We start from the raw sequence: 26,885 nt of genomic DNA, 5'->3' as shown, positions 1-26,885 counted from the left end.
GGGAACTCTGACTGGCTGTTCAGCTTAGAGAACGAGTCACTTCACGTCACGAGAATAATAGCAAAACAGCGAACAAAGAAGTCAAAACGGTACAGATACAAGGCTGTTCAAATTACCTGAGCTGAGTACTTACCTGAGTGTTCCTTGGCGAATCTTTTAATATTAATAGAGGCGGAGTGGAATAAAGAAAGTGCTTAGCGGGATTGATATTCAGAACGGTAAGCATGCACTGCTTTGTTTACGGTTTGTGTCAGTTTTATATGTGCAGAAATAGACAGGCGTCGTAAAGTGACAACACAGTCGGCTTTCATCGGCAATACTTCATTGGCAACGGTTTGGTGAGTCCCTACCTTAAAGCAAAGCAAACGAGAGAGGTGACCATTCATTCTAAAAGAGTTTGCCGCTAGCATTTTGCTAAGCCAATGCTGCGAAGATTTAAACAGTTCAAAAGTGCACAGACAAATATCGATATAAATAGCCTAAAGGTAGCCCAGATAGCAAACTGACATTGAATCAACGTGGAAACATGACATCGAAACAACGTTGATCTGACATTGTTTTGCTCATCGAATTAACGTTGAACCAACGTCAGACGCGTCATTCTTTCAAAACTAACGGAAAATCAACTTGAAATCAACGTTATGAAAGCAAACCAATTTTCGATCCACGTTGATTCAATGTCCGTTTGCTGTCTGGGAGTGTAGGTCAGAATTTAAAAAAAAAAACTTTTTTCCCCAATTTTTTTAAACTTTCTGTATATATCAATGCATAATTAAAATCTAAGTACTAAAAAGAAAGTATACAAATCGAGTGTCTGTAGACCTCTCACGATCGTTTTAAAGACAGCTCATTATTTCCATTCACTTCACCCCCTCCAGAGCGCTCTGACCCCCTCCTTTCTGGGCTCCTTCCAAAGCCACGCCCCCAAAACACATGAACGCGCGACTCCGACAGCTGAGCTGAAGACGCATTATTTACCTGAGACGAGCGGAGAGGAGAGGAAGGCGTGCATGTAGTGACATCATGTCAGAAACACATGTAAATAAAAAAAATCTAACTAACATTATGAAGATAAACAAATAAGTTGTATTTTATTACTCACTATCAAGCTAGCATATTGATATTGGTAAAGTTTACAATATTATTGATTCGCTAACGAGCTAGTTATCTATAAGGCAAAGCTAAAAACAGGTTGCATGATACACGTTTTTCCATTGCCATCATTTACACTGTGATGAAGATGAATTTCGTGTAAGATTCATAACATATATATGGTGTTCTGACTGCATGTAAGAGTTGTTGATTCTGATGAGGACTACACTCTCGAGACAAGTTACCCATTGACAGTATAAGAAAGCAAGTACCGCATCGTCAGCGAAGCAGAGGAGGCCGTGTTATTAGGGCCTCAGGACCGTGTTCAAAATCCTGCTGCGCCACAGAGCGCCATTTACATAGTTTTTTTATAAAATTTTAATTATTTTTGTCTCAAATCGTTGCTAATGGATCCTGACTTTGCCCTATGCTTCAATATGCATTTAGTTTTGCATTCATTTACAGAAATCAGCTGCTTGAATGACAATTGGTGGTGTTATTAGATTTTCCAGGTGAGATTCTCAATTCATTCAGTTAACGGATGATCTGAGGTAAAGTTTTCAGAATGCAGACTCAGCAACGATTGTATATTGTACAGTACAATCATAACATAGAACAGACATTATCTTCATTTCCTGTCATTAAACATAACAATATTGCTGGCCATACACGGATGAGAAAGTGCGCGTCCGGTGTTTGATAACGTTACTGTGGAGTTGTCCTAAACGTGGCACGGCGCTTTTAGTCCGGTGTGCGACCCCCTTTACAACAGTTCACATTCCGAGAATAAATGAAAAGAGTAATTGTGCTCCATTCCATAACAAATGCGCGAAACAAGCTGACGTTTGTTGCTTGATAGACGCTAACGCACAACTACAACTACCGCATTTGTCCAGGACTACACGTAGTACGAGCGGAAACCGAGGTAAGCGGATATGACACGATTGACTCGCGACTCCCAGCTCACCCCTGCTCACACGCCCCGTTTCCTTGGTTAAAATCTCAATTTTCTCGAGATTTAAACATTGTTTGAAACATTTGGAATATTGTAAGTTATCATCTTAACTAAATATATAACACTGGCCTCGTGATTTTGGTATATTTTAATGCAAAAATCTTAGGTATTCCACCTTTCTAGAGTCTAGAGTCTAGAGTCACTCGATTTTTATACTCTTTTTTTCAGAGTACTTAGATTTTAATTATGCATTGATATATATATATATATATATATATATATATATATATATATAGAAAGTTTAAACAATTTTGGAAAAAAGATTTCAGAAAATTCTGACCTACACTACCTTTAACTTATTAGTTGTCTTTTACATTCACACAGTTTATTCACTGTGAGGGATTTTTTCACTGAACTGGTCATTGTGGTATTTTTCTGAATCGGTAAGGTGTCTACCTTTTTAAAGTGAGGGCAATATTCCACTTTGCACCACAGGCTACATATGCTGACGTCACACTTGTTCCGTTTCTGCTATTCCCAGATGGAAATCTTTGGTAATCAATGCAGGGACTTGCAGATGTGTTTCGGTCAAGCTCTCAGTGGGCAAATATCTGCTCCAGATTGGTTGTGTAAACTGAAATGAAAGCTTTTCAGCATGAAAAGTAAAGCAGATTTCAGCATTTTGGTCTTCTGTCAATAAGTACCTTATTTTGACAATAAAAAAAAAACATGTAATGTACTTACAATTGGGCAAGGCATTACAACCTATTTCTCTGTACCACAGATGCTGTCAATAGAGCTTAAAGGGGGGGGGGGGGGGGGGATTACGATTTCACTTTTTTCATTTTAAGTAGTGTGTAATGTTGCTGTTGGTGCATGAACAGTATCTGCAAAGTTGAATCGCTGAAAGTTCAATGTAAGCAGAGATGTCGTCTTTTAAAAAGTAGGAAGTATATTGCCTACAAAAACAACTGGATTGGGACTACAGCTGGGTTTTAGACGTCACTAACCCACACATTTGCATCAACCCCTCCGTCCGGAAAATGCAAAACAGGGCATGCGCATATTTCTGCGGCTCGTCGAGTGTGTTGTTCACGCAGCTGTCAGGTCTTCTGCGTTCAGGCTTCCCACGGACGCTGTACTTCGTCAACAATGGATACAATTTATGTTTGATTATGCTCATGAAAATGACGATCGTAATTTAGCTCTCTGTGCTGCGCATTTACGAGAGACAGCTTCCAGAATCTCCACGAATTCAATGCCGGATTCAACAAGAAAATGTTACTAAAACATGACGCAGTTCCAACTTTAAAACAAGACGAAGCAGTTTTTTTTTATTATTATTTGTGCTTTGGCAGATACAGGCTTTAACAGTTTGTGGCCTGAGAGCCTATCGTGATCTGCAGCTACTCAGAACTAAGAATATGGAATAAGTGACAATAAGCATCAAGATATCACAGATTTTTTTGCTAAGGAGATGTTTGTTTAGTCTCTTCTTGAAGGCCTGAATATTCTTTGAGGTGATTTCACCTACTACAGTAGAGGGGAGGCAGTTCCAAGTTGTTACAGCCGAATGAAGAAAGCTCCTTCCCAAGGATTTTGTGTTAGACTTGGGTAAATTTAGTGCGTGACTTGCTCGTGCTCTTCGAGTGGTTCGGCAGACGAGATCTGGTGGGGGTAGCAGAGCTTTGAGATCCTCAGGACAGTTTTCAGTGTGCATTTTGAAAAGCACAGTTGTTGCTGCAACAGTTCTCCGGTGGCTGAGCTCACTGATTGCATATTTCCTTAGGGCAGTGTCCTCATCCACCCCAATGATTTTCAGTGCCTTTTTCTGGATGTTGTCAATCTGCCCGAGGGTGGTCTGTGATGCGTTCATCCAGGCAAGGCAAGAGTACTCCAAGGTACTCCTGACTTGTGCCTTGTAGACATTGGCCCTACCTTTGACATCAAGCTTGTTGGCCAGCCTGCGCAGGGCTCCAAGACACTGTCCAGCACGCTTACAGATGTTTGACAGGTGATTAGTCCATATCAACTTATTATCGATACATAATCCCAGAATATAGACCCCTTTTGCGCCGACGTCACAGTTACGTCACGGCGCTAGCTGGAGGCAAAACAAAGTGAAAACTGGAGGCGGCCAATGCAAAACAGCACAGATTCGGCTACATAATAAGGAGCTTAAATAATTGTTATTGTTATTAAATGTCATCTTGTTGTGTTGTTTGGTGCAAGAATTGATGAAAAATGAATATGCTGTCTCTGGAACTTTTATTTCTAGAAAATATTCACATCATTAAAATCGCACTATAATGTCACTCATTGTCCTGGTCTCGGCGCTGGCTCGACAGAACTGCGGATCGTACACACAAGTCTTGTACAGGACCAATAGGCATTTATATGCCCTCAGTTTCTATTTACGATCAGTTTCTCTATAAGGTAGGTGTAGAAGTCAGGCCACTCAACCGAGGTAACGTACGTTAATCCTGTAAGATCATCCATGCATTGAGTGAGCGTGTAGGCGGCAACAGGTCGGCCAATCTGGTTCCGTCCGTTAAAAATAACTTTTGGAAATAACAGTCCTGGACACTGAGTGACCTTACACATTAAGATAATATCGGATTTTCTCCAGTCATTGTTAAAAAACAAGCTAACAATCCTTGCTAACTAGCGTTAGTGAAGCAGCCAGATGGATCTTTCTGCCTCCACCTAAGCTCCGCCCACAAAAAAACGTCACCATGTTTACCAACTGTAAAAGGGTCTATTCAACTGCTTGTTGGGCCACAACCTGTAAGTCGGCTACGACTTAATCATTTTAAATGTATTTGCATGTATAATTTCAGATGTAGCCTTGATTTTTTTTCAAATGCCAGCGTTGGCTTTATAGCCACTAGGCTACTAGTTATGCTATTTTGTGTCTACGACAAACGAAACTGACAAACTGAATTTTGTATAAGTACTAATGTTTTAAACGTATTTTTCATGTATATATACTTTATGACGTTATTTTCGATTCGATCAAGAACGTAAACTTGCCAACGCTGTTTGAGTATAACATTAGTAGCCAGTCAGTTGCCATTGTTGCCAGTCAGATGCTATTGTGTTAAACAAAAGTGTATAAAGTTAATTATCATTCAGAAACGTTTAGTAAGAGCCGTGTGTGATGAGGTTCTGTTTGCCTCTCTTCATCGCCGCTTTCTCGGTCTGATTCTGCCTCAAACTGATACTGCAGACACCATTATTTACATCTGGACCGGAGCGCAGGCACGTTTCGCCAGTAAAGGTAATGGGCATTAACCTTCCGGACAACGTGAGAGACAGTTTAGCCAATCACAACACACCAGCCCAAACTAACCAATCTGAGCCCATTGCCTGTTTTTGAGGGAGTGGTTTCATAGACTCAGGAAGTCAACCAGTCGTTCAAATAACAGAGGAGAAAGCGGCTTACAATAAAGGTGAAAAACCACAAATACATGTTATATTGCACCCCATAAACACAATCATGCAAAGAAAAAAAAGCAGTAAACCCCCCCTTTAACTTGTACTGATCACAGAACATTACTTTATCCTAATATTAAGTTATCCTAGCTTAATGCGCAGACACAAGCCATTCATAGGCTGATTTTAACTCCACATGTGTTTTTGAGATCAATAACACACGAAGAGAGTTGTAAACATTCCAATTGATCTCAATGAACAATGCATGGCAGGCGGATATAGCCCCGGAACTACGCGACCTAGGAGCTCCCATGTTTATGCACACTTTGTTATGGAAAAAAAAAAAAATATATATATATATATATATATATATATATATACAGCGCTGCTCCAGCACTGCTAATGCTATTTTCTTAAAGCACATTCCTGGTGTTTCAACTGTAAACAATCTTTGAAATTACTGACATCCTCAAGCTCTTTATTTTTCAACCTATACTTTACATTAAACCTATACAACCTATACACTTACAATTAACCACTTTCACCATTTAATTAATATCTGATGGACACAAAACTGCCCTACAGTTTTCTTATTGAATTTTACATTTATCTTGAAAATTCGTCAACATGGTATTACAGAAGTAAAATGCTGTTTACCATCAAAGAATCGATTAACGGTTTAATACTGGAGTGCTGGGCAATGTACCACACTGAACCAAGAAAATTACAAAATGGTAAATGCGATTATATCACTAATTTGATAAATGAAGTGAATGTATTAATGAATTCTTAGACATTATTCGAATTATGTCCAGACATTCCCTGGCCAAGCTGGACACAAACTACACATTCAAGCAGCATCTTCTTCTGTTATTGAATTACAGCACATTTCAGGATTTTCTCGGCGCACGTCATTGGCGGCTCCCCTATGGATAAGGTCATCAAGGCCACTAGGCTAAAGACAGACTGAATGAGTAGGTCATGAATCACACAGTGTGTGTGTGTGTGCGTCAACGTGGTCAGGATCAGTCCAGATTTAGCATTTCTCTGGAAGCAGAGCGGCGAAAGGTTTGGGATTTCTCAATTACTCAAAGACTGCATATGTGTGAAGCCAGAGGGATATAGGTGGGAATGAGGTGACGTCACTGAGACCTTGGGGGTCCTTGTTAATCTCAACCAAAGCACACCTCATCTACTGTTCACACAGTGGTGCATTATTATTAGAATATTATGATAAAAATATATAATACAATTTTTACCATACTTTAATGCAAAAAACTGCACAAATTCTCCAAGCCACCATAAAATAGGGTAAAACAAAGACTTTCTCCCAGTCATCTTTGATTGGTCTTTGTGTCAGAAATGGGTGTGATTGATGGGGCTTCAATAATTCCCTGATCAAGCGCATCTTCCCTCAATCTCTTTTGAGACACATTTCCTGACTGCTTCTGGCAACTTTACCTTGAAAGTTAACTTTGTTGGATTTAACGTGGACCATCCAGAAGAACAAACGCTTCAGCGCATTCCTAGCAAAATCCCCAAGAATCTCGGGACTTTACCCGGACTATCTGGACTTATTCAGCAACCGAAGTCAAAAGCAAGTAACCGTCTGCAGCCTTCAGATGAGTTTCTAAGATGGGTGATCCTGATTCTTTGATGTGTGAGGCCATGGTTAACTGATTGTAATCTTGACATTCGCTTCTCTCCTTTTTTTCGTTTGTAATCTAGACATTCTCTTCTCTCTCTGTCTCTTTACTTTCTTTATTCTGTATATAAACTTTGCTTAGTTTAGTTGTATGTAGTCTACCGCAGTTTATTTTAATGAACCATTATATGTCTCTGTGTTTGCCACTTAAAATTAAAGTCACTTAAACTTTTTGATTTTGTTATATGCTATTACCCTGCAAGTATTGTAGACATCAGGAAAATGTTACTCTTTCTTGGCCAGAAAAATTATTTATTTCCTAGAATTAACAACTAATTATACTGTTTGTTCGGTGGACGAATTGATCAAATAATTGACCTATGGCTAAGCCACGCCCCCAAACGCGATGAGACAATCACAGTGCGCATAGCTAACCCAATACACTCGGACATTCTCTGCTTCCACGTCCATTGAAATGCATTGCAGTTTTCATTCATTTTTACATGTACTAAAACACCAACACAACATCTACAGTACATCTGTTCTAAGTTAAGTCAACAATGTATTTGAACGTTATCTTTAAAATCTCTAATGTAAAGTTAGCCTAACATTAGAAAACGTTAACGTTAGCTTCTAGCTGCGACATGCACCAAAACAGAATCACAAACGGCAGTTGCACAATTTTCGTATGCGTTTTTTTGTATTCGTGATTCGGTGGCTCTGAATTGTCAAAACATCATTTAAACTGCTTGCTATGGATGCAAAAAACATTTTTTTTTTATGACGGATGAAAGTTTCGGAGGCAGTGTGCAAGCGTGAATGACATAACGTGAGGTCGTATTTATTTTTAACGTGCAAAAATTTCGGACGCGAATTTCAGACTCAGTGTGCAAGGGCCTTTGCAGGTGTATGTTTCTTGGGTAATTTACAACGGCTTTGAAGGTGGCTCAACCAATCAGAATCAAGGACCGGAACTATCCATTTTATAATTAATTATAATTCGTTGTAATTAATTATACATATTTCGCTTTTGAAATTGAAATTGTTCCATAATTGAACTTTGCAATGTTGACAGCATTAATCAGAATTGAAATAATACTGATGTAAAATGAGCTGAATAATGGCATTATTATCTTCTGTAGAGCTCCTTTAAATCTTAAATTGAATTTGTTTAATAATTGATTCATTTTACAACATTAAGGGTGGATCACACCAATAAGAATTACATTTTGCAATCTGATTATTTGCTAATCTATGTTTATTTTTATTTTCACTACGGTTAATAATGTGCACTATAATGGTTTTGCCATTGCAGTAAACATTGTGTTAATATTCCGTTTCCTTTTTGATCGACTACTATAAACTCTCTCTCTCTCTGACATATACTATATGGACAAAAGTATTGGGACACCTGACAAATTCAACCAAAAAGGGACTGTAATGGCATTTCATTCTAAATACATTGACGACATTGGAGTTGGTCCTCCCTTTGCAGCTATAACAGTTACCACTCTTCTGGGAAGGCTTTCCACAATATTTTAGATCTTTTCTGTGGGAATTTTTGCCCCGTTCATCCAGTAGAGCATTTTTGAGGTCAGGAAATGATGTTGGACGAGAAGGCCGGGCTTGCGATCAGTGCATCTCAACAGCGTTCGATGGGGAAGATTTCAGGACTCTGTGCGGGCCAGTCAAGTTCTTCCACACCAAACTCATCCAACCATGTCTATGGACCTTGCTTCAAAATGCCTTCCCCAAACATTTGAAAGCATAGCATTGTCCAAAATGTCTTGTTATGCTGAAGCATTAAGATTTTTCCTTCAGTGGCCAAGCCCAATCCCTGAAAAACAGGCCCATTGCCATTATCCCTCCATCTCCAAACTTTACAGTTGGCACAATACAGTCAGGAAGGTAAAGTTCTCCTGGCATCTGAAAAACCCAGACTCGCCCATCAAACAGAGAAGTCTGATCCATTACTCTACATAACACATTTCCACTGCTCCAGACTCCAATGTGTGTTTTACACCACTCCATCCGACACTTGGCATTGTATTTGGTGATGTGAGGCTTGCATGCAGCTGCTCGGCCATGGAAATCCATTCCATAAAGATCCCGTCGCGCAGTTTTTGTGCTGATATTAATGAAACTAGCAGCAGAAATGAAACTTCATGAACTGACTCTTTAGAACGACCCAACTTTTTTCCCCAGAAAGTTTGTGAATACCAGGTACTTGATTTTATACACCTCCGGCAATGTGTCTGATTGAAACACCTGAGCTCAATATTTAAGAGGTGTGTCCAAGGTTTGACGTTAACACTCGCCAGTGGATTTCAGCGGTGGCGTGTAACACACTCTACTAGCCATTTTGGCGGGTTGAATTTTATGTATAATATATACATTTTTCAGTCGTAGTCTTTTAAAAAGGCATCTGAAATAATAAACTAAGTGTAATGTAGTGTTGTCAAAAATATGTTAATACATAACAATACTGAAATATCTGAAACGTTTCCAATTTTCCGCAGAATAGATAAGATGGATCTACCCTATCTCACGACCAATTCAAAAGTGGCTAATTCGTACTAATTCATAAGACCTCACTCGTACGAATTTGTACGATTTGTCTAAACCCACGTGACGGTTATGTTTAGGGGCGGGGTCAGGGGTAGGTCATTCGTACGAATTCATACGAATGGGCTAATTCATAAAATATGTACGATTTAGCAAAATCGTACTAATTCGTGCGAGTGAGGTCGTACGAATTGTTACGAATTAGCCACCTCGTGAAATTCGTACGAATTCCCGTGAGATCGGGTTGGATGGATCAGAACAATTTGTGAATAAATCCATCACACCAGTATTATAAATTGGATCAATAGATTTTCATTAATTAAAAAAAAACAAAAAAAACATGATGTTTAGGTATGAGGGCGAGTAAACAATGTTTATTCGCTTATTCGCTTAAATATCTTTTGTTACACTAGTTTGAATACATTTCACAGTCCACAAAGAGATAAAGGCTGGAGTGTTTGGAAATGTGTGCTTCCAGGGTAACAATGATCACAAGATGTAAAAATATGACTGATCACATTTCACGAAGAAGCTGCACCTTCAAAGTAAAAGCGATCCTAAATTTCAATATAATAATAGCCAACGGTGTCTAATTGAACAGATGTCGGCCTGCAGTGTAAGTCATTCGGTCACAAGCAAAAAGATCTATCCTTGAAAATCCTTGAAGGAGACAGAATTAGAAAGAGCTAGAATTCACCAGTAGGTCTTGTCCTTTAGCCTATTGATTTGACAAGTCATCCAATGTCACATCATAAGAGTAGGATGAGTTTAGTGCTTGCCTTGGAACACATTATTTTTAATGCAGAGGTACTCGATTTCAAAAGCCAACAAGCACTTTCAAGAGACAGAGAATACAAATTGATATACTGTATATATGTGTATTCATATATGATGGGTGAGAACACAACATAAAAGCTGATGGTACTTTGACTGTATAATCTACATGAATTGCAAAAGGGCCTGACATGCTAGAGGAATTACAGGTCACGGTATTTGCAACAGTTGGAACAGACCGATAGGAAGAGCATCACATGGACTGAAGCCCTAGGCCCTGCTGACGGTGCTGCCGTTGGGCCTGAAGTGATGCTCTCTCATTCACCACAACAGTGGGATCATATGATGTCCGGGTATCTCCACAGCTCAGGACAGCTTGGAGCACACCAGATTAGGACAATCTATTATTAAACTGATCAGCGATCTCACAAGTACACTTGTGACCTAATAAAGGAAAAGTATAAAATGTTCAGATTTGTTTTGCTCTCTTTAGGACTGGAGTCTTGTGAGTAACCTGCAACAATTTTCACTTATTCTCAGAATCTATTAAACGCAATAATTTTCCAAGCATACGGCACAAAAAGGAATAGATCACCAAAAATGAAAATTCTGTCATCATTTACTCACCCCTCCATTTTTTTTTTTTAAATGATGGACTAAAGACTAAAAAAAAAAAATCAGATTAATAAATATTGAGGTATATACTTCATATAAAAATGTTGGGATTTATTTGTTTGAATTTATATAACCCAGCCAGTCACAAAATTTGGGTATTTGATTGCCATTTAAAGGCAAAAGCTAAAGTGAGGGAAAAAAAAAAGAAAGAATAAATTTACACAATTGCTTACACTTGATATTAGGCAATCTAATCACGAGTATAACATTTTCAATTAAAAAATTCATGGTGTTTTTTTTTTCTGTCACTGGGCTATGCAGCATGATTTCTCTATTACGCTTAAAGGGTAATAGAAATATGCTGATATTTACTGATATACTGATATGCTCAAACAAAAATCGTTGCAAAAGATGCTTTCCAACAGGTTTTGTCCGACTCCATTGACTTGATTTGGTACAAAAACTACGATAAAACCTGTTGGAAAGCAGATTTTTGTGAGCACTGACCACTGGGGGGGGGGGGGGGGGGGGTTTCACGTCTTTGTAAACTAAAGTCTAATGCGTTTTATGAATGATTGTTCCAGTGCAAATAGACAACCATTGTGTAGGTGGGGGGAGTGCTAACACAGAAACCTAAAATTCTCAGGACAGCAGCATTTGTATAAATTTCAGTCTTAACCGTTCTATTTCATCAGAAACGGTCTTAAAACAGGGCTTTAAAGGGATAGTTCACTTTGAAATTAATTTTGGATATGTTTTAGCTTACATCAAGGGCATCCAAGATGTAGGTGTCTTTGTTTCTGCAGCGGTGAAAAGGTTTATGACCATCCAGTGAATATTAGTTTCTGTTCCTCTCAATTCTGATTTTGTTTTAACTCCTACGGTGGCCAATGTAGTACAAGATTAACATGGATTCCAGTTCGACCTCATCCATGAGTGTTACTCAAACCTAAACGTGAAAGGCGAAGCTTGAATTAACTGGTGTGTCCCTCTTTTTGGCTAATGTACTTTCAAGATGGAGCGGCAACATGGCGACCGACATGTATTTTCAATGGCATATTATACACTCACGAGAATACTTACTTGAACGAAGTAAATATACATTAATGAGCACATATATTTTTGAAAGAACTAAGTGTTTTTAGCTATAAATAAACTAAAAGAGTTACACAGTGTATATTTAAGTGTAAAATACCGAAACTAACCCTTTAAGCTTTTTTGAACCTGTATCGTAAAAAGGGTTAATCGAATAAACTAAATATTTTTAAATAATTATTGTTAAAAAAAACTATAAAATGACCGACTTTGAGAAGTAAAAAAAAAAAAAAACGCTCGTTGGGCTCTCGTGTCGGAATTTGAGGAAGTGGGGGAAGTGATGTATGCCGCAAAGCAATCGAATTTTGTAGTTCTTTTTGTGCTCGGGTTCCTACCCGCACCTCGAAGTTACAGAGTGCCAGTAAAAGCGATACCATCTCAAGGGTTTAGGAAAAATATTACAAAGGTTGAAAAAACTCCATAATGCTGCTTTAATTGACAGTCAGTGGAAAAAGAAAAGGCATTGACGTGCACAAAGAATTTGAAAGCTAACATGCATACTAATTCAAAGCACTGCTTGATATGCAACACAGGCCAAGACAGAATCTGGCACACATGCTTTACGGAGAGACTGATGTTGAAACGGTGCCTGAGAAGCAGAGCCGAGGTTAACCATCAGCCGGCTGCCTGTGAGAGAGCACTGCTGCACTCATGCAGAAAACATTCCCAAAATGCGACACATTCCTCCCCCCCCCGACCGACTGCATGCCCCTGGAGGCTGGCTCTGACGTCAGTAGCTGAGCTGGGCCGGCCGCCAGCCCTGTGGGCCCTTGATGGATGTGATGGGTCGAGTGGAGCGGGCCGAGGCACGAAGCACGAAGCATGCTGTGCACAGAGAAGCCAGTGCCGCTTAAACAGCCCTAATGACCCGTAAGGACCCAGCAGGCCCTCTCTCTCATACTTTCACCAGTGCGCTAACCCTTTAGCCTTCTGCAGTCTTCGCCGCTCAGGTTGCATAAACTCGGACACATGCACAGAAGAGGTGTATGAAGTCTATTGATGGGTTTTTTTTCTGGCAATAAAAACAAAACCAAAAAATCAGATTTAACTCATCAGCTGTTTGATAGAGACTGCGAGACCTGAAACGTGTGAGAACCACTATTTTAGGGTACTGTTGAAAACACATTTACAGATTCAGAGGATAAACGGCTGTTAGATTAAGATATTAAAACTAGCCTCAGATGTGCAAGTAATATTTATGATAATTATTGAACGTATGCAAAATGCATTACATTTATAATGTGTGCAACCAGTCTCCTAATAGAGTTATGATAAGCAGCGATTCATGATTTTGCTTCAGGACCAATAATATAGGCTTTTATTATAATTTTTCTTAATATTTTGTATTTTGATTTTACATAAAACTATATATAAATATATTATTTATATAGTTGTTTTTTTATTTTCATTTTAATCTATTAATTTGTGTGTTTTGCCATTTGTGTTATTTTTCTTAATATGTCTGTATAATTCTAATTATTAGTTTATTTCAGTTTTGTTTAATACTTCAAGTTAGACTAAAATAAAATGTGAAATGATGCCTTAAAATTTTATTTCAGTTAACGTTTATTTTATATCAAGTAACGAAAATGTGTATATGAAGAGTTCAGATGCAAAAGCCTCTAAATGCCATGAAATTTTCTTCTTTAATGATGATTTTTCTCAAACTTGTATATTTAAGTTCAGTAATTTCACTTAAATAACAATTAATAGGTAATTATCATTGCCATTTAAGTGAAATTACTGAACTTAAATATACAAGTTTGAAAAAAATCATCATTAAAGAAGAAAATTTCAAATGGCATTTAGAGGCTTTTGCATCTGAACTCTTCACATACACCATGGAGGAAACATGGAAACAAAGGGCCAGATATGATAATAATAGCCATATTACCAAGAGAGCAGAAACTAAATGATCATTTGTGAAGTTATTATTGTATGGGGGAGAATCTATTTTTTTTTTATGTACAATTGTATGGTTAGTTGCACTTTATATTAACTGACAATATCAATATTTATATCAACTATATCAAAAACATGTAGGTTTTTTAAGGGTTTTATTGAGAACCACTTTTCCAGATGCAAAGGTTAACCAGGAATAAAGCATAAACAAAATGCAAAGTGTGCATTCAATATATAATTTCTATATTATGTTTACAATTGTGTGAAATGACGTCTAAAAAGTCACCCTGAAAAAACCAAAGACACTGAAAGTAAACGCACGACTATTTCTGACAGAATCTAGCACACGGCCCGGGCCCGTACCTGCGGGCTGACTGCTGTTCTTCCTCTTCAGCCATCTGTCCACCGTCTCCGCACTCACGCTTTCCAGCACAAACTCATCCAGCATCTGCGGGTGGAGGGAGAGATACGCCTTCACTTTCTCATCCGTCAGACCTGCAACAGAATCATCACCATCATTACCTTACCCAAACATTTATTCACAAAAAAACAATGGTTGTCCATTGTTCCGAGTTCTAAAGAAAACACATCAATGGCAACATACAGTAGTTTACTGTACTTAACCCTGTAAAAATGGTAAAAATGGTAAATGGACTGCATTTATATAGCGCCTTCATAGACCTAATGGCCACCAAAGCGCTTTACAGTTTGCCTCACATTCACCCATTCATAGACTCTTTCATACACCGACGGCGGTGTCAGCCATGCAAGGCGCCATCCAGCTCGTCGGGAGCAGCTGGGGTTAGGTGTCTTGCTCATGGACACCTCGACACTTGGTCAGGTGGAACCGAGGATTGAACCACCAACCTTTCGGTTCGTAGACAACCCACATGAACCACTGAGCCACTGCCGCCCAAAAAAAAAAAAAAAGTGTAAAGCCTGACACTGACACTTTTTTAACTGAACAGTTTATTGAACCTTTAGAAAAAATAATACAAACGTTTAGGATGAGCTTTTAATATAATTGGATATGTGTTTGTTTTATCATATTTGATATGGCTTTTATGGCTAATGCCATATAATATAGGAGAGTATGGAGCTCATACTCAAGGAAGACAAAAACACCTCGATTTTATTCTGCCCAAACAGAGTAAAAATTAGAGCCAGACCGATATTATCGGCCGATATTAGGCATTTTCCATAATATCGGTATCGGCAGTTATAATGGCCGATAAATGAATATTTAAAAAATAAAATAAAAATGGACGAAACACGCTTTAATCATCTCTCCTTGGCCTTTTATATTGAAAATGTATGTTTTACAATTTGCAGTGTGATGTTATCTATTGCTAAATTATGGCTCATCATAGACTAGCTAACCACAAAGCTAGCTAATGCCACTATCATCAGTGGAAGACCGCTAACGTTAACATTAATGAGCTTGGAAACCACAATGAACTTTTTCTGCCTAAATAAAGTAATTATTACTGTATTTATAACTAGCATATCTCTAGTTACAGTCCGTGCATTGTAAAATGTAAGTTATTCTTGCGAGGAGTGAACATTTAGACAGAGAAAAAGTGTCAAATATATCTTGTGCAAAAAAGTTAGCTTTTCTTTTACACGTGTGTGAAAAGATTACAACAATATTTATTAAAAAAAAAAAAAAAAAAAAAAATATATATATATATATATATATATATATATATATATATATATATATCGGCCGATATATCGGAATTTAAAACCCCAAAATATTTGTATCGTATCGGCCTTCAAAATCCTTTATCCATTGGGCTCTAGTAAAAATGTGCAATTTGGTGCAGCTGCGGATATTTACATGGTCAAACATTACCCCTTATAAGCTTTTCTGGGTCTTTTTTGATGGCAAATGACATTTGCTGAAAAAAATAAAAATGTTCCCTCCATCTAAATGGCATGAGACTTGATGTCGAGGTTGAGACTTTCTAGGTTTACGGACAGAAAAATAAATTGGAACGATATCTGGTTGTTTGTTTGCATAAAAAAAAAATCCTCTTAACCCCAGACAATAAAATGTGATTTTGTAACATAATAATGTATTTTTTTTTAAACAAATTAATCACCACTCACTTTATTTATTTGTACAGTGTTAAAATAAATTTGTATAAATACATTTTGTCAAAAAAAAAAAAAAAAAAAAAAACTAAATCAGCCACAACACAAAACACATATTATAGAAGTGGCAACCCAAAAAAACATCCACAATGTGAAACAGTCATGCTAACACACACACACACACACACACACACACACACACACACACACACACACACACCAAAAAATCTCCCAAAAACATCAATGGGAGACTATACAAAAATAATAATAATAAAATGAAATAAAATAAAAAAAATCAGTTACAATTACAATATAAAAACACAACAAATGCCAACACCAAAACACATGCATGATGAAGTAAACACACACACAACACAAACATATCTGGAGACCCCAACATGAGTGTACATTAAAAATGAATATAGCTTATAAGGGTTACGAGGAAATTCCAATAGCTGATAATGTAATAGAAAACCATTTTTTAAAAATAAATTTTTAATAAAAAATAAATAAATATATCTCACAAGTCATAAGGACAACATTTGTTCTACTTTTTTGCAGTTGTATGAGAAACTGCAGCTCGGGCATTTACCCCAATATCTCCTTCAGAGCTTAAAGTGCCCTTATTGAGCTTTTTCTAACATCACCTTTAATGCAGGCAGTGCGTAATAAAGCTGTTTGTGAATGTAAAAGGTCTGCAAAGTTTTAAAGATCAAAGTGCGCGACAAAAGTTATTGTCTCCTAAAAGAAGACTAATTAAACTGCTGAAACGAGTCGACAGCAATTCCAGCCTGCATTGTGACACACACACACACACACACACTTGCTTGCACGTCGCATGCAGATTGCGCGCACACAGAAACATTCATTAGGGCAAAAATGTATTGTCAACGCTGCTCTGTGATTTATCAATAAAATAGCTTAGAAACTCAAGAGTTATATATGATATATTTCTATGTCAAAAACCCACAGCTTCACTATTAGTAGAGAGTTAATTCACATCAATTGCTCTGTATAATGCAATTATATTTAACTGTGCTTCTTCATCTGTATCTGACTTAGGAGCATAAATCTAAAATGGACAAAAGTACTGATAAAAATCTGTAATGAAGCAATAGCCTTACGGCCTTATCTGTCCATAGGCTAACCGGTGTTTGAGTCTCAGCTCGAGGTTCAAGCTTATTTGTTCATTAACGGCATCATCAGTGTCTAGTCAACGTCGACTCAACAACTAGTTTAGTACATGGAGCTTCCCAGCAAACAATGAGGCACAGGAAGAAGAATGACAAGTTGACTGTGCTTAATAGGCAATTAAGTGTTTGAGAGCTTTATTGTCTTCGTTGTCAGGGAAAACATCAATTTACTGGGCCATTGCTGAAGCCAAGCACATTTTGGTTAGCTTAAAATAAGCTAGCCTGTGTGGGTAGGTCTAGTAGAACTCATTTTATTTTTTTAATGAATGTTTTTAATAAATATATTTGCTCACGCTCAATGCTCAATGCTCAACTAACCTATGGTAACTGTTGCAGGAAATACATATGCAGTATTTAAGTGTGCCAACTTCCTACTAAATATTATATGCAATTGTTCATAGGCTAAAGAAAAAAAAGGTAAAAAGATACTGATCTCTGATCTTTAAAGTTTATGAACAAAGTTTGGCTGAAAAATCCTGAAAAAAACAACAACTACATTTCGTAAATATAGTAGTCTTAAAGGGATAGTTCACCCCAAAAATAAAATTACCCCATGATTTACTCACCCTTAACCCCTTAACTGTCACCCCCCCTTTTTGAGAATGGGGGTTAAATGCTCTATTCACACTTAAATGGTTGTAATTCAAGAATGCTTTGGAATATATACCCAAGTTTGGTCTTGTTTTAAAGAAAACACTCAGCAGATTATTGCTGAAGTGAAAACACTTCAAAAAATGAAAGTATGAAAAAGTTATGGAAGTTTTAATTCACAGTAAATCAAATATACTGTACTATATATTTTTTATTTTATATAAAATATATATTTTACAAAATATTTTTACTCTAAAATTACTATAAAATCAAAGCCGTAAATCTAACCAAGTTATGTTCCAAATTTGAAGTTGATATCACAAAAATTGAAGTTCCCATGAGATTTTGTTTAGGCGTAGTACCAAAAATAGCCACCGGGTGCCATTGAATTCCATTGAATTTCGTTGTGTACATTCTGCCTTAACAAATTAATAAATTTCTGTCCAAATATCAATTTTGTCACAAAATTTGGAACCTTGAGACTCAGACCTTTCTGACAATATGTGTTTTGTCAAGATTAGAAAAGGTTTTGATCATAAATTATGAAATATAAGGATGCCCAAAAGGGGAAGAGCCTCATAAAATAAGTACCGTTTCTATGGTAACGCAACGTTCAATTATGAAATGGTTTTCACAGGATGAATTCTGAGTTTATAAGCTTTCAAATGATACCTAATTTATGATAACTACTAAAATATGTGATATAATAAAAAAAGGCGATAAAAAATATTATATTTTAGAGGATAATATATACATATATATTATAATATTTAGAGGATAATGTTTTACTATAATTTTTATTTTTTATTGAAAAATACTAGATTATATGTTTTATTATGAACTTTTAGCATAAAAACAGAAGTTTCAATGATTAAAAGTGGGTGCATCAACTTTTTGTGACAAAGGTCAGACCTCCTGTTATGATGCAGATTTTTTTAGGTGCACTCTTGTCATAAATTCATTAATTACTCTTCCTACATAATTTTTAACACAAAACAGGGGTTGAATATTTAATTAGAAGTCTTAGACCTTTCCAAAAATATATAATTTGTCATAATTAGATTAGGATTTAATAGAAATATAGTGAAGTAAAGTTAGGCGTCCCGGTACCGGGACGGTGACAGTTAAGCCATCCTATGTGTATACGACTTTCAGGCGAATACAATCAGAGATATATTCAAAGATATCCAAGCTTTATAATGGTAGTGATCCGAATTTTGAAGTCTTTGCTCCACATTTTGCTCCACACGGCTGCGGGGGTTAATAAAGGTGATGCGTTTGTGTGAGAAAAATATCCATATTTAAAACTTTATAAACTAAACTAACTTCCGACAGACATCGTATACGCATCGATTTAGGGTAAAAGAGAAACACTTAAAACTTTAAAATCTAATTAAAAAAAAAAAGAAGTCTCGAACGAGGATTTTTTAAGAGAAATTTCAGAGGAGCCCTGTTTTTTTTTAAACCACAAAGCTTACGCTACTAAGCGCAAATACTATGTAAATACAATGTCATAGATTGTGTCAGGGGTTACTCTTTTGGCTTATATAGACGACTTGCATAGCTTGTCTGCCGGAAGCTAATTATTTTCATTTATAATGTTTTAAACATGAATATTTTGTATTCCAAAAAACACATCGCTTTGCTTCAGAAGGCCTTTATTAACCCTCTGGAGTCATTTGAGTCATGGAATCATTTTATGATGTATGGATGCACTTTTTTGGATTTCAAAATGAGGACCGCTATTCAATACCATTATAAAGCTTGGAAGAGCTTTAATATTTTTTTGTTTGTGTTTGTCTGAAAGAAGATAGTCATATGCAGTGGCCTGAGGGTGAGTAAATCATGGGAAGTTTTGGGTGGACTATCCCTTTAAATTTCTTTCAAGCCTTCAAAAGACCCACTTCTACAAAGGTCATCAATTAGTGGACGATCGTCCAGATCAAAGATAGTTTCTACATACTGTAGTAGATCATGAATCATTTTTCATCATAACCATATTAATGCATTGGCGGCATACTATAGAACATGCATTTAAAAAAAATATTTATTTTTACTTTTTTAAAATATTTTTACTATGAGTTACAGCTAACAGTTTAAACATTTATAACTAAAATTAAATGCAACATTCTTACATCACTAAAACTCTTCAAGATACAATTTTTCGAAGACTGGACCTCCAGGAACTTTTAATTAAATATCGTTGGTCTACGCATTGATCTTTTTTTTTTATGCCACGATGGACTCAACTGAAACCAAACACTTTGACCATATGTGAGTTTTGACTTAATGTACAAACTTGAGGGAAACACAGCTGGGAGGCATGTGTTCCACAATACACACACACACACACTCAAGTTAGCAGGAAGATATTGGGACCCAAAGTAGCCCACAAAAGCTCCCACAAGCAGAAAAATGGTATAGACTGTTTTGGTGCACAACAATAAAAGACAAAACAGACGAAAATGGCAGAGCCTCCACTCTTTGAACACTAAAAACAAACCAGATGTGTGGGATATTCATATCAATACACAAACAGTTGTATAGCTTGCAGAAGTTGCACTACAAATAACCAATCATATACGTACGTCAGACTACAACTTTACCATTTCCTCATGCAATATTACCATGGCATTTCCGGATCTCAAAGCAGAAGTAGCCGAATGCAACATTTTAAATAATATCAATGCACAAGTCTGACCTGCGATTCAGCCTGGAATAAATCTGGCCCCCTGAGTCAGGTTATTCCAAGGTTTCTGTCTTTACAACCTGATGGAGTTTCGGTCCATATGGGGTGGATGGACTGGGTTGTAAAAAAATTGTTTGTGCTTTTTATATTTAAACTAACACTGTTGTGTTGTGGGTTTGTGGCTTCATCTTTGTATTCTGTGCTTGCTGCTAACATAATCAAGACAACATATTTTGCCATATTTTTGGTCCTACCAAATTCAATGACCATTATCAGAGTCATTCCTTCATACATTTTTATGTCTGCATCATGTATGTCTCAATATATTATATAAAATATTGTAGTTGTTTTAGTTTGTTCTAAACAATTTATTAATTACTATTTGTTTAATACAATTTATCGATATATTGTTTTAATTGGTAATCATTATATAGATTTTTCCAGTGTCCTCAATTTCACTTTCCATTCTCTTAGTTTTTTTGTGATTTCTGACTTAATAAGTACACTGTAAAAAAAATATTGTTGGTTTACCTCAAAAAAGTAAGTAACCTGGTTCCCTTAAAATTTTAAGTTCATTGAAATGGAAAAAGTGAGTTGATACAATGAAGGAGAATGATTCAATCATCAGAAACTCGAAATTAAATGTTATCTGAACTAAATAAATTATTTAAGTTGATTTGACAAAAGAAAAAAATGTTGTGATTGCTAATCATGAAAATATTTTTTTTACAGTGTACTTAATTATATCATCCTCTAGGAAGTGACAATTTTTGGTTGGAAAATAGCACAAATATCAATATGTATTACCAATGTATTAATTATGTGATGAATCGCTATAAAACATCAAAATTTCAAAAGATGTAAAAAATGAACTTCAACTGACCTTATGCAAGCTAATTCTCCGTCTGTGCGTGCTAAGCAATGACTGATAACTTTGTTTTCTTAATATTTTGTACATATAGTAAGTACATATAAATGAAACAAAGTGCCTAATCTTGACCAGAACATTTTTCTGAAAGTCCCTTTTATAAAAACACGTTCATAAAGTATAACGCAAGCATATTCATTTTTAAACATTACCGAGATCAAAAGGAATGGCTCATCCTATGAATTATTCCACTGGACTGAAATCTCTCGGTCCTTTCACGAAACGATCACTCACATATTTCATCTGGTCTGTTTTTGCAGGAGCACTCTAAAACATTATTTTTTAACCTTCCTTTCTAATCCCTATTATAATTATTTTACTGTTAGAATGTGTGTAAAACACAGAAACCAAGTAGACGCTTTATTTTATCTGTAAAAATTATGGAAAGCATTTTGAATTATGCATCAATGTTTTCTTTTTAGTTCAGAAAATGATGGGAAATTGTCATCTAAAGCAACCAGCTGGGTTTAGCTCAGGGGGAAAAAAGCATGTTGATGTATGGAGGTATAGGTCTGTATACGCACAGAGAGAGACAGTGAAAGAGAAAAAACCAGGAGGGGGCCGAGAGCTGCTGCCGACTGACGCTGTCCAGACACGAGACACAGCTCTTCAGGAGCGCAACGCCTCACGAGACTCCCAGAGCCAGTGCTGACGCACATGGGGAGAGAACACTGCTTCATAAATCAGACACTGGAGGGGACGCAGACACACAGGCTGAGTGTGAGAAGAGAGAAATAACACTAGACGACCTTCTGTGAGGTTTCCTGCAGCATTAACTCATTGAGATATTACACACTTAGACAATAGCACCATATAATTGCAATTTGTGTCTCTCTTCATATTAACCTGATTACTGTCCCGCCCCCCTTTTTTGAGCATATGAAATTAAATAGTAAATAGTAATGCTTTGAATTCACATGCTAAAGTTGCTCTCTTTAAAAAGAGGACAGTGCAGATTATTTCAGAAGAGGAAGTATCTTAAAAAATGAATGTATTTAAAAAGTATAGAAGTTTATATCTAAATGTAAAGCAAATGCACTGAACTAAACGTTTTAAATTTTATACAAAATACATATTTTATGAAAAAAAAAGGTTTTCACAAAAAATGTAGCCTGCTAAAAGTATTTAAAGAACCGTAGAACCCTCTAGTAATGTAACATCTAATTTCAAAACAGTTTCACAGGTTGAATTTGGAGTGTTTAATCTTTTCATAATGCTTATTGAAATAAGTGATAGAAAAATTCCTCGCAACTGGAACGCTGGCAGTTACCAGGCTAAAACATTACATTTATATCAGATCAGAAATGTTATATTTTATGATACACTGGGTATTCGACAGTTACCACTTGGGAATTTGACACAAGGTGTGACGTGCTATAGAAGGCCGCTTGAGGGTTAGCTAACTGTTCCTGCCTATTCTGTTATGACCAAGGAGATTGTCCTTGGTCGAGTACGAGTGATCGCTTAGTCGAGTACGAGTCTTTAACCAATCCAGTCCAAGTCCAAAAGGGGAAGGGTAGAGTCTGAGTCCAACTAAATAACACATCAAGTCAAAATATATATATATATATATATATATATATATATATTAGGGCTGTGCAAAAATTAATTGCGATTAATCGCATCCAAAATAAAAGTCTGTGTTTACATAATATATTTGTGTGTGCTGTATATAATTATTTTGTATATATAAATACCTATGCATGCATGTATATATTTAAGAAAATGTGTTATTCATATATAAAATATTTATATTTATATAATATAGATTATGTATTTATAAATATATATACAGAATTTAAGCACAAATAATTCTTAAATATATACATGCATGCATAGGTATTTATATATACAAAATAATTATATACAGCACACACAAATATATTATGTAAACACAGACTTTTATTTTGGATGCGATTAATGCAATTAATTTTTGCACAGCCCTAATATATATATATATATATATATATATATATATATATATATATATACATATTAAGTGTGAACTTGTGAAATGGAAGTTAATGGCCAACTGGATTTCTGTATTGTGACATTTCTGAGTGAAAAAGCTTTTTGAAATGTAAAAAGCTATACGCTGAGACTTTACTCATCCATCAATATAAAAGTATTAAAGGTCCCGTTCTTCGTGATCACATATTTCAAACTTTAGTTAGTGTGTAATGTTGTTGTTAGAGTATAAATAATATCTGTAAAATTATAAAGCGAGATATTTTATTTAACAGAAGTAGCCTACATCGAACAGCCCGTTTGGACTACATCCCTCTACTTCCTTCTTTAATGATGTCAGTAGAACAGTTTTTTGACTAATGTCCACCCACAGGAATGCTCCCTCAACTCCCTCAACTTGCGCACTTCTTATAACTTACTGTGTTTACTCAGCTCTTACGGTGATTTTCTGAAGTAAAACCTATTGTGTAGGTTTGCGTAGGTACTCTATGTACAGGTGTACAATAAACTTTATTAAACTCAGTATATGTTTGATCATCATTCGGAAACAGCAGACTTGTAGGCTATTAATAAATAATAGATACATACAAGCAGATGACAAATACGTTATAATAACCGTAATTAAACTACTAAACTATACCTGTTCCATCTCTATACAGCACTCTGACCCTGTAGGCATTATTGTCCAACTCGAAATGAACACCGTTACTGAGAGTTTCTGATGTTATCATCATTCCGTGAGATGAAATTGTCCTGAGAGACTGAGCGTGAGCTCATGAAGCTCTGCCCCCTGTGCCGGCAGCAGCAGCTTATTTGCATTTAAAGGGCACACACTAAAACAGCACGTTTTTCTGAGCCCTAAAAAATGACAATTTAAACATGCTGTAAAATTGATCTGTTGAGTATTTTGAGCTGAAACTTCACATACACATTCTGGGGACATCAGAGACTTATTTTACATCATGTGAAAAGGGGCATAATACGGAACTTTTAATTCAAGGCAGAGGGATAGCTTGGTGAAGGGGAACAGATTATTGAGACTTGAAGAGCCGAAAATACAGTGGTAAGGGGAAGGGAAGGGACAGACCTACAGTATTTACAATGACATGCATTGTGTACAAAATTCCTACATGTAATTTCTATAACTTAAGGTTTACGCTAATCTCACATGACAAATGCAAGTCAGCAAAAAGTTGGACTGGATTCTGGACTCGAGGCAGAGCCCGAGTTTGAGAACTCCAACTTCACTTACCGTTCCGTATCGACTGCTTCAGAGTTAGCTACCAGTCCTGTATTGGCTAAAAAAAGACCATGCCTAGTCCCCTTGTCTCGGCCACGGAGCTGTGTTCTCAAGTCTCAGCTACTTCTACTCCCCGTCCCAGTCTTGATGGCCGCCCTTGAACCATCTTTTTTTTTTGTCTGTGTCTCATTAGGTCTGTCGATGCCAGTCTGCCAGATGTCAGCCAGTCCTCCAGATGTTTCCAAGTCAGCTGGCCCTCCAAACGTCAGCAAGTCAGTCGGTCCCTCAGAATGCACCAAGTCAGCAGGCATTCCAGAAGTCAGCACTCCAGTTATCTGCCAGTAAACCTGGGTAAACCACGCCAGTCAACCACGGGTAAGTTTCTCTGCCGGCGCCAGTCAACCAGTTCTCCAGATGGTACTCCAAATACCACTTCAGATAATCTCGGTTCAGCCGGCATTCCATTGACTGTCATGTGACCCAAGATATTTAAAACCAGAAAAATCTTTTGCCTGATCCTCTCAGCATGCCATGTCCTAGTGGTCACCTACGCTGCCTGCACCATTCTGCTGGCCACCTAATCAGTGGCATCTACCCTGGATCCCCGAATCGTCTCTGCTGTAGTCTTCCGTCTGATCTTCAGTTTTGTCTGCTCAGCTGCAGAAGCCTTCTGCTCCACCCAGGGGATCTTTATTCCCATCTGGTCCATGTGGTGGTCTTCTGCTCCACCCTGCCTTTCGCCTTCCCCAACTCCACCATGGCTCCTTCGCCTCATGGCGATTCTGCAGGAGATTACTCCCTGGCTTCCTTCGCCTCCCTGGATGATCCTATCATGGTCTCCTCCTTGGCCTCTCCCTCCCTCCACTCCTCCATGGATTATAGGACATGTTTTGGAGCATCTGGAATCTGCTCCAAGAGAGGAGGGGAGGATTGTGTGTGTGTATATCGGCGGGGTTCTTCAGTTGTCTGGCCTTGAAGTATGATACTTAGGGCCAATCCCAATTCTACCCCTTACCCCTTCACTTTCCCCTTCCCCTCCATTTTGCGCGTCCACGTGAAGGGGTAGGGCTGTCCCAATTCTCTTTTGGTTGGAGGGGGAGGGCTAGGGTGAAGGGCCAGATAGCCCTTCAAACGAAGATTTTTCGGGAGCACACTTCAAACGAAGGGGTATGAGAAGTGTCACTGCTAACCCAGGCTGGCTGCCCAAGCGACAAAGGAGACCCATAAATTTAAGTATTTGTGGCTTTAATAAGTATTATAACGACAAATAATGATTTGCTTTATGTTACATTCAATATTGTGTTCATATTTACGGTCAGTTTCTTCACAGAAACGTTTGTAAAAAAATCGCTAAAATTACTGTAGTTTGCTAACGATAGTCCCGCAACATATTTTCGTCGTCTCCGTTGTTTCCTGCGAACTTCACAAGATAAATGCAAGAAAATAGCTGTAACCCACGCGACTGAGATAACTGCAGCTGTCGACGGCATCTTGGAAGTTGTGATAAACATCGGCGCATCTCCTGTGACGTAGGCGCTAGCGACGACTTATAATGACGTTTAACGGAGGCGTAGTGGTGTCCCATTTCTTAGGGGAATATTTTCACCCCTACGCATTGCCACTCTGTTTCAAGGGTCAAGGGGAAGGCGAAGGGGTAGGGCTAGGGGAAAGTGAAGGGGTAAGGGGTAGAATTGGGATTGGCCCTTACTCACCTATTGCTCCTCAGAGGATTTAACCTGTGTTTCTTGTTCTTGCCTGAAAGATGTAAAGATAAGTGATTTACCTAAGACTCTTTCTTACCCGTGATAATCCATCTGATGTTCCACTTGTTCCTCTGGAGAGTTGTTCTCAGTTATTCACTGTGAAAGTAACTACAATTACTGGGTAATAACTAGTACTAACCCTCAACCTACTCCTAAACCTACCCCTGTTCCATGTACTTACCTTATATTAGCCAGTACTTTCAAGGTAAGTACACTGTAAGTACCCTGTAAGTACTGTACTTACCTGTGTTCTCTATATCATGGATGGAAAGATAAGATCTGTTTAGTACAATACATTTACTTCAGCCTTTGTTCAATGTCTCGGATGCTATTCCGCC

The 26,885-nt window shown here is 37.3% G+C and overlaps 1 protein-coding gene across 5 annotated transcripts in view; it reads right to left on the bottom strand.

Annotated features, from left to right (window-relative positions):
* pde10a (phosphodiesterase 10A) overlaps positions 1-26,885 on the bottom strand; it is a 169,586-nt gene that overhangs the window by 53,599 nt on the left and 89,102 nt on the right. For all 5 annotated transcript variants that reach the window (XM_089117271.1, XM_089117267.1, XM_089117268.1 and 2 more), the window contains exon 2: positions 14,442-14,573. In XM_089117271.1, the coding sequence (XP_088973397.1) occupies positions 14,442-14,526 (85 nt within the window). In that variant the 5' untranslated portion in view covers positions 14,527-14,573. The remainder of the gene's footprint in view (positions 1-14,441; positions 14,574-26,885) is intronic.

Source organism: Pimephales promelas, chromosome 11, assembly GCF_988280905.1.
Source record: "Pimephales promelas chromosome 11, fPimPro1.hap1.1, whole genome shotgun sequence".
NCBI classification, from domain to species: Eukaryota; Metazoa; Chordata; class Actinopteri; order Cypriniformes; family Leuciscidae; genus Pimephales; species Pimephales promelas.
This window is presented reverse-complemented; position numbering and strand designations above follow the sequence as displayed.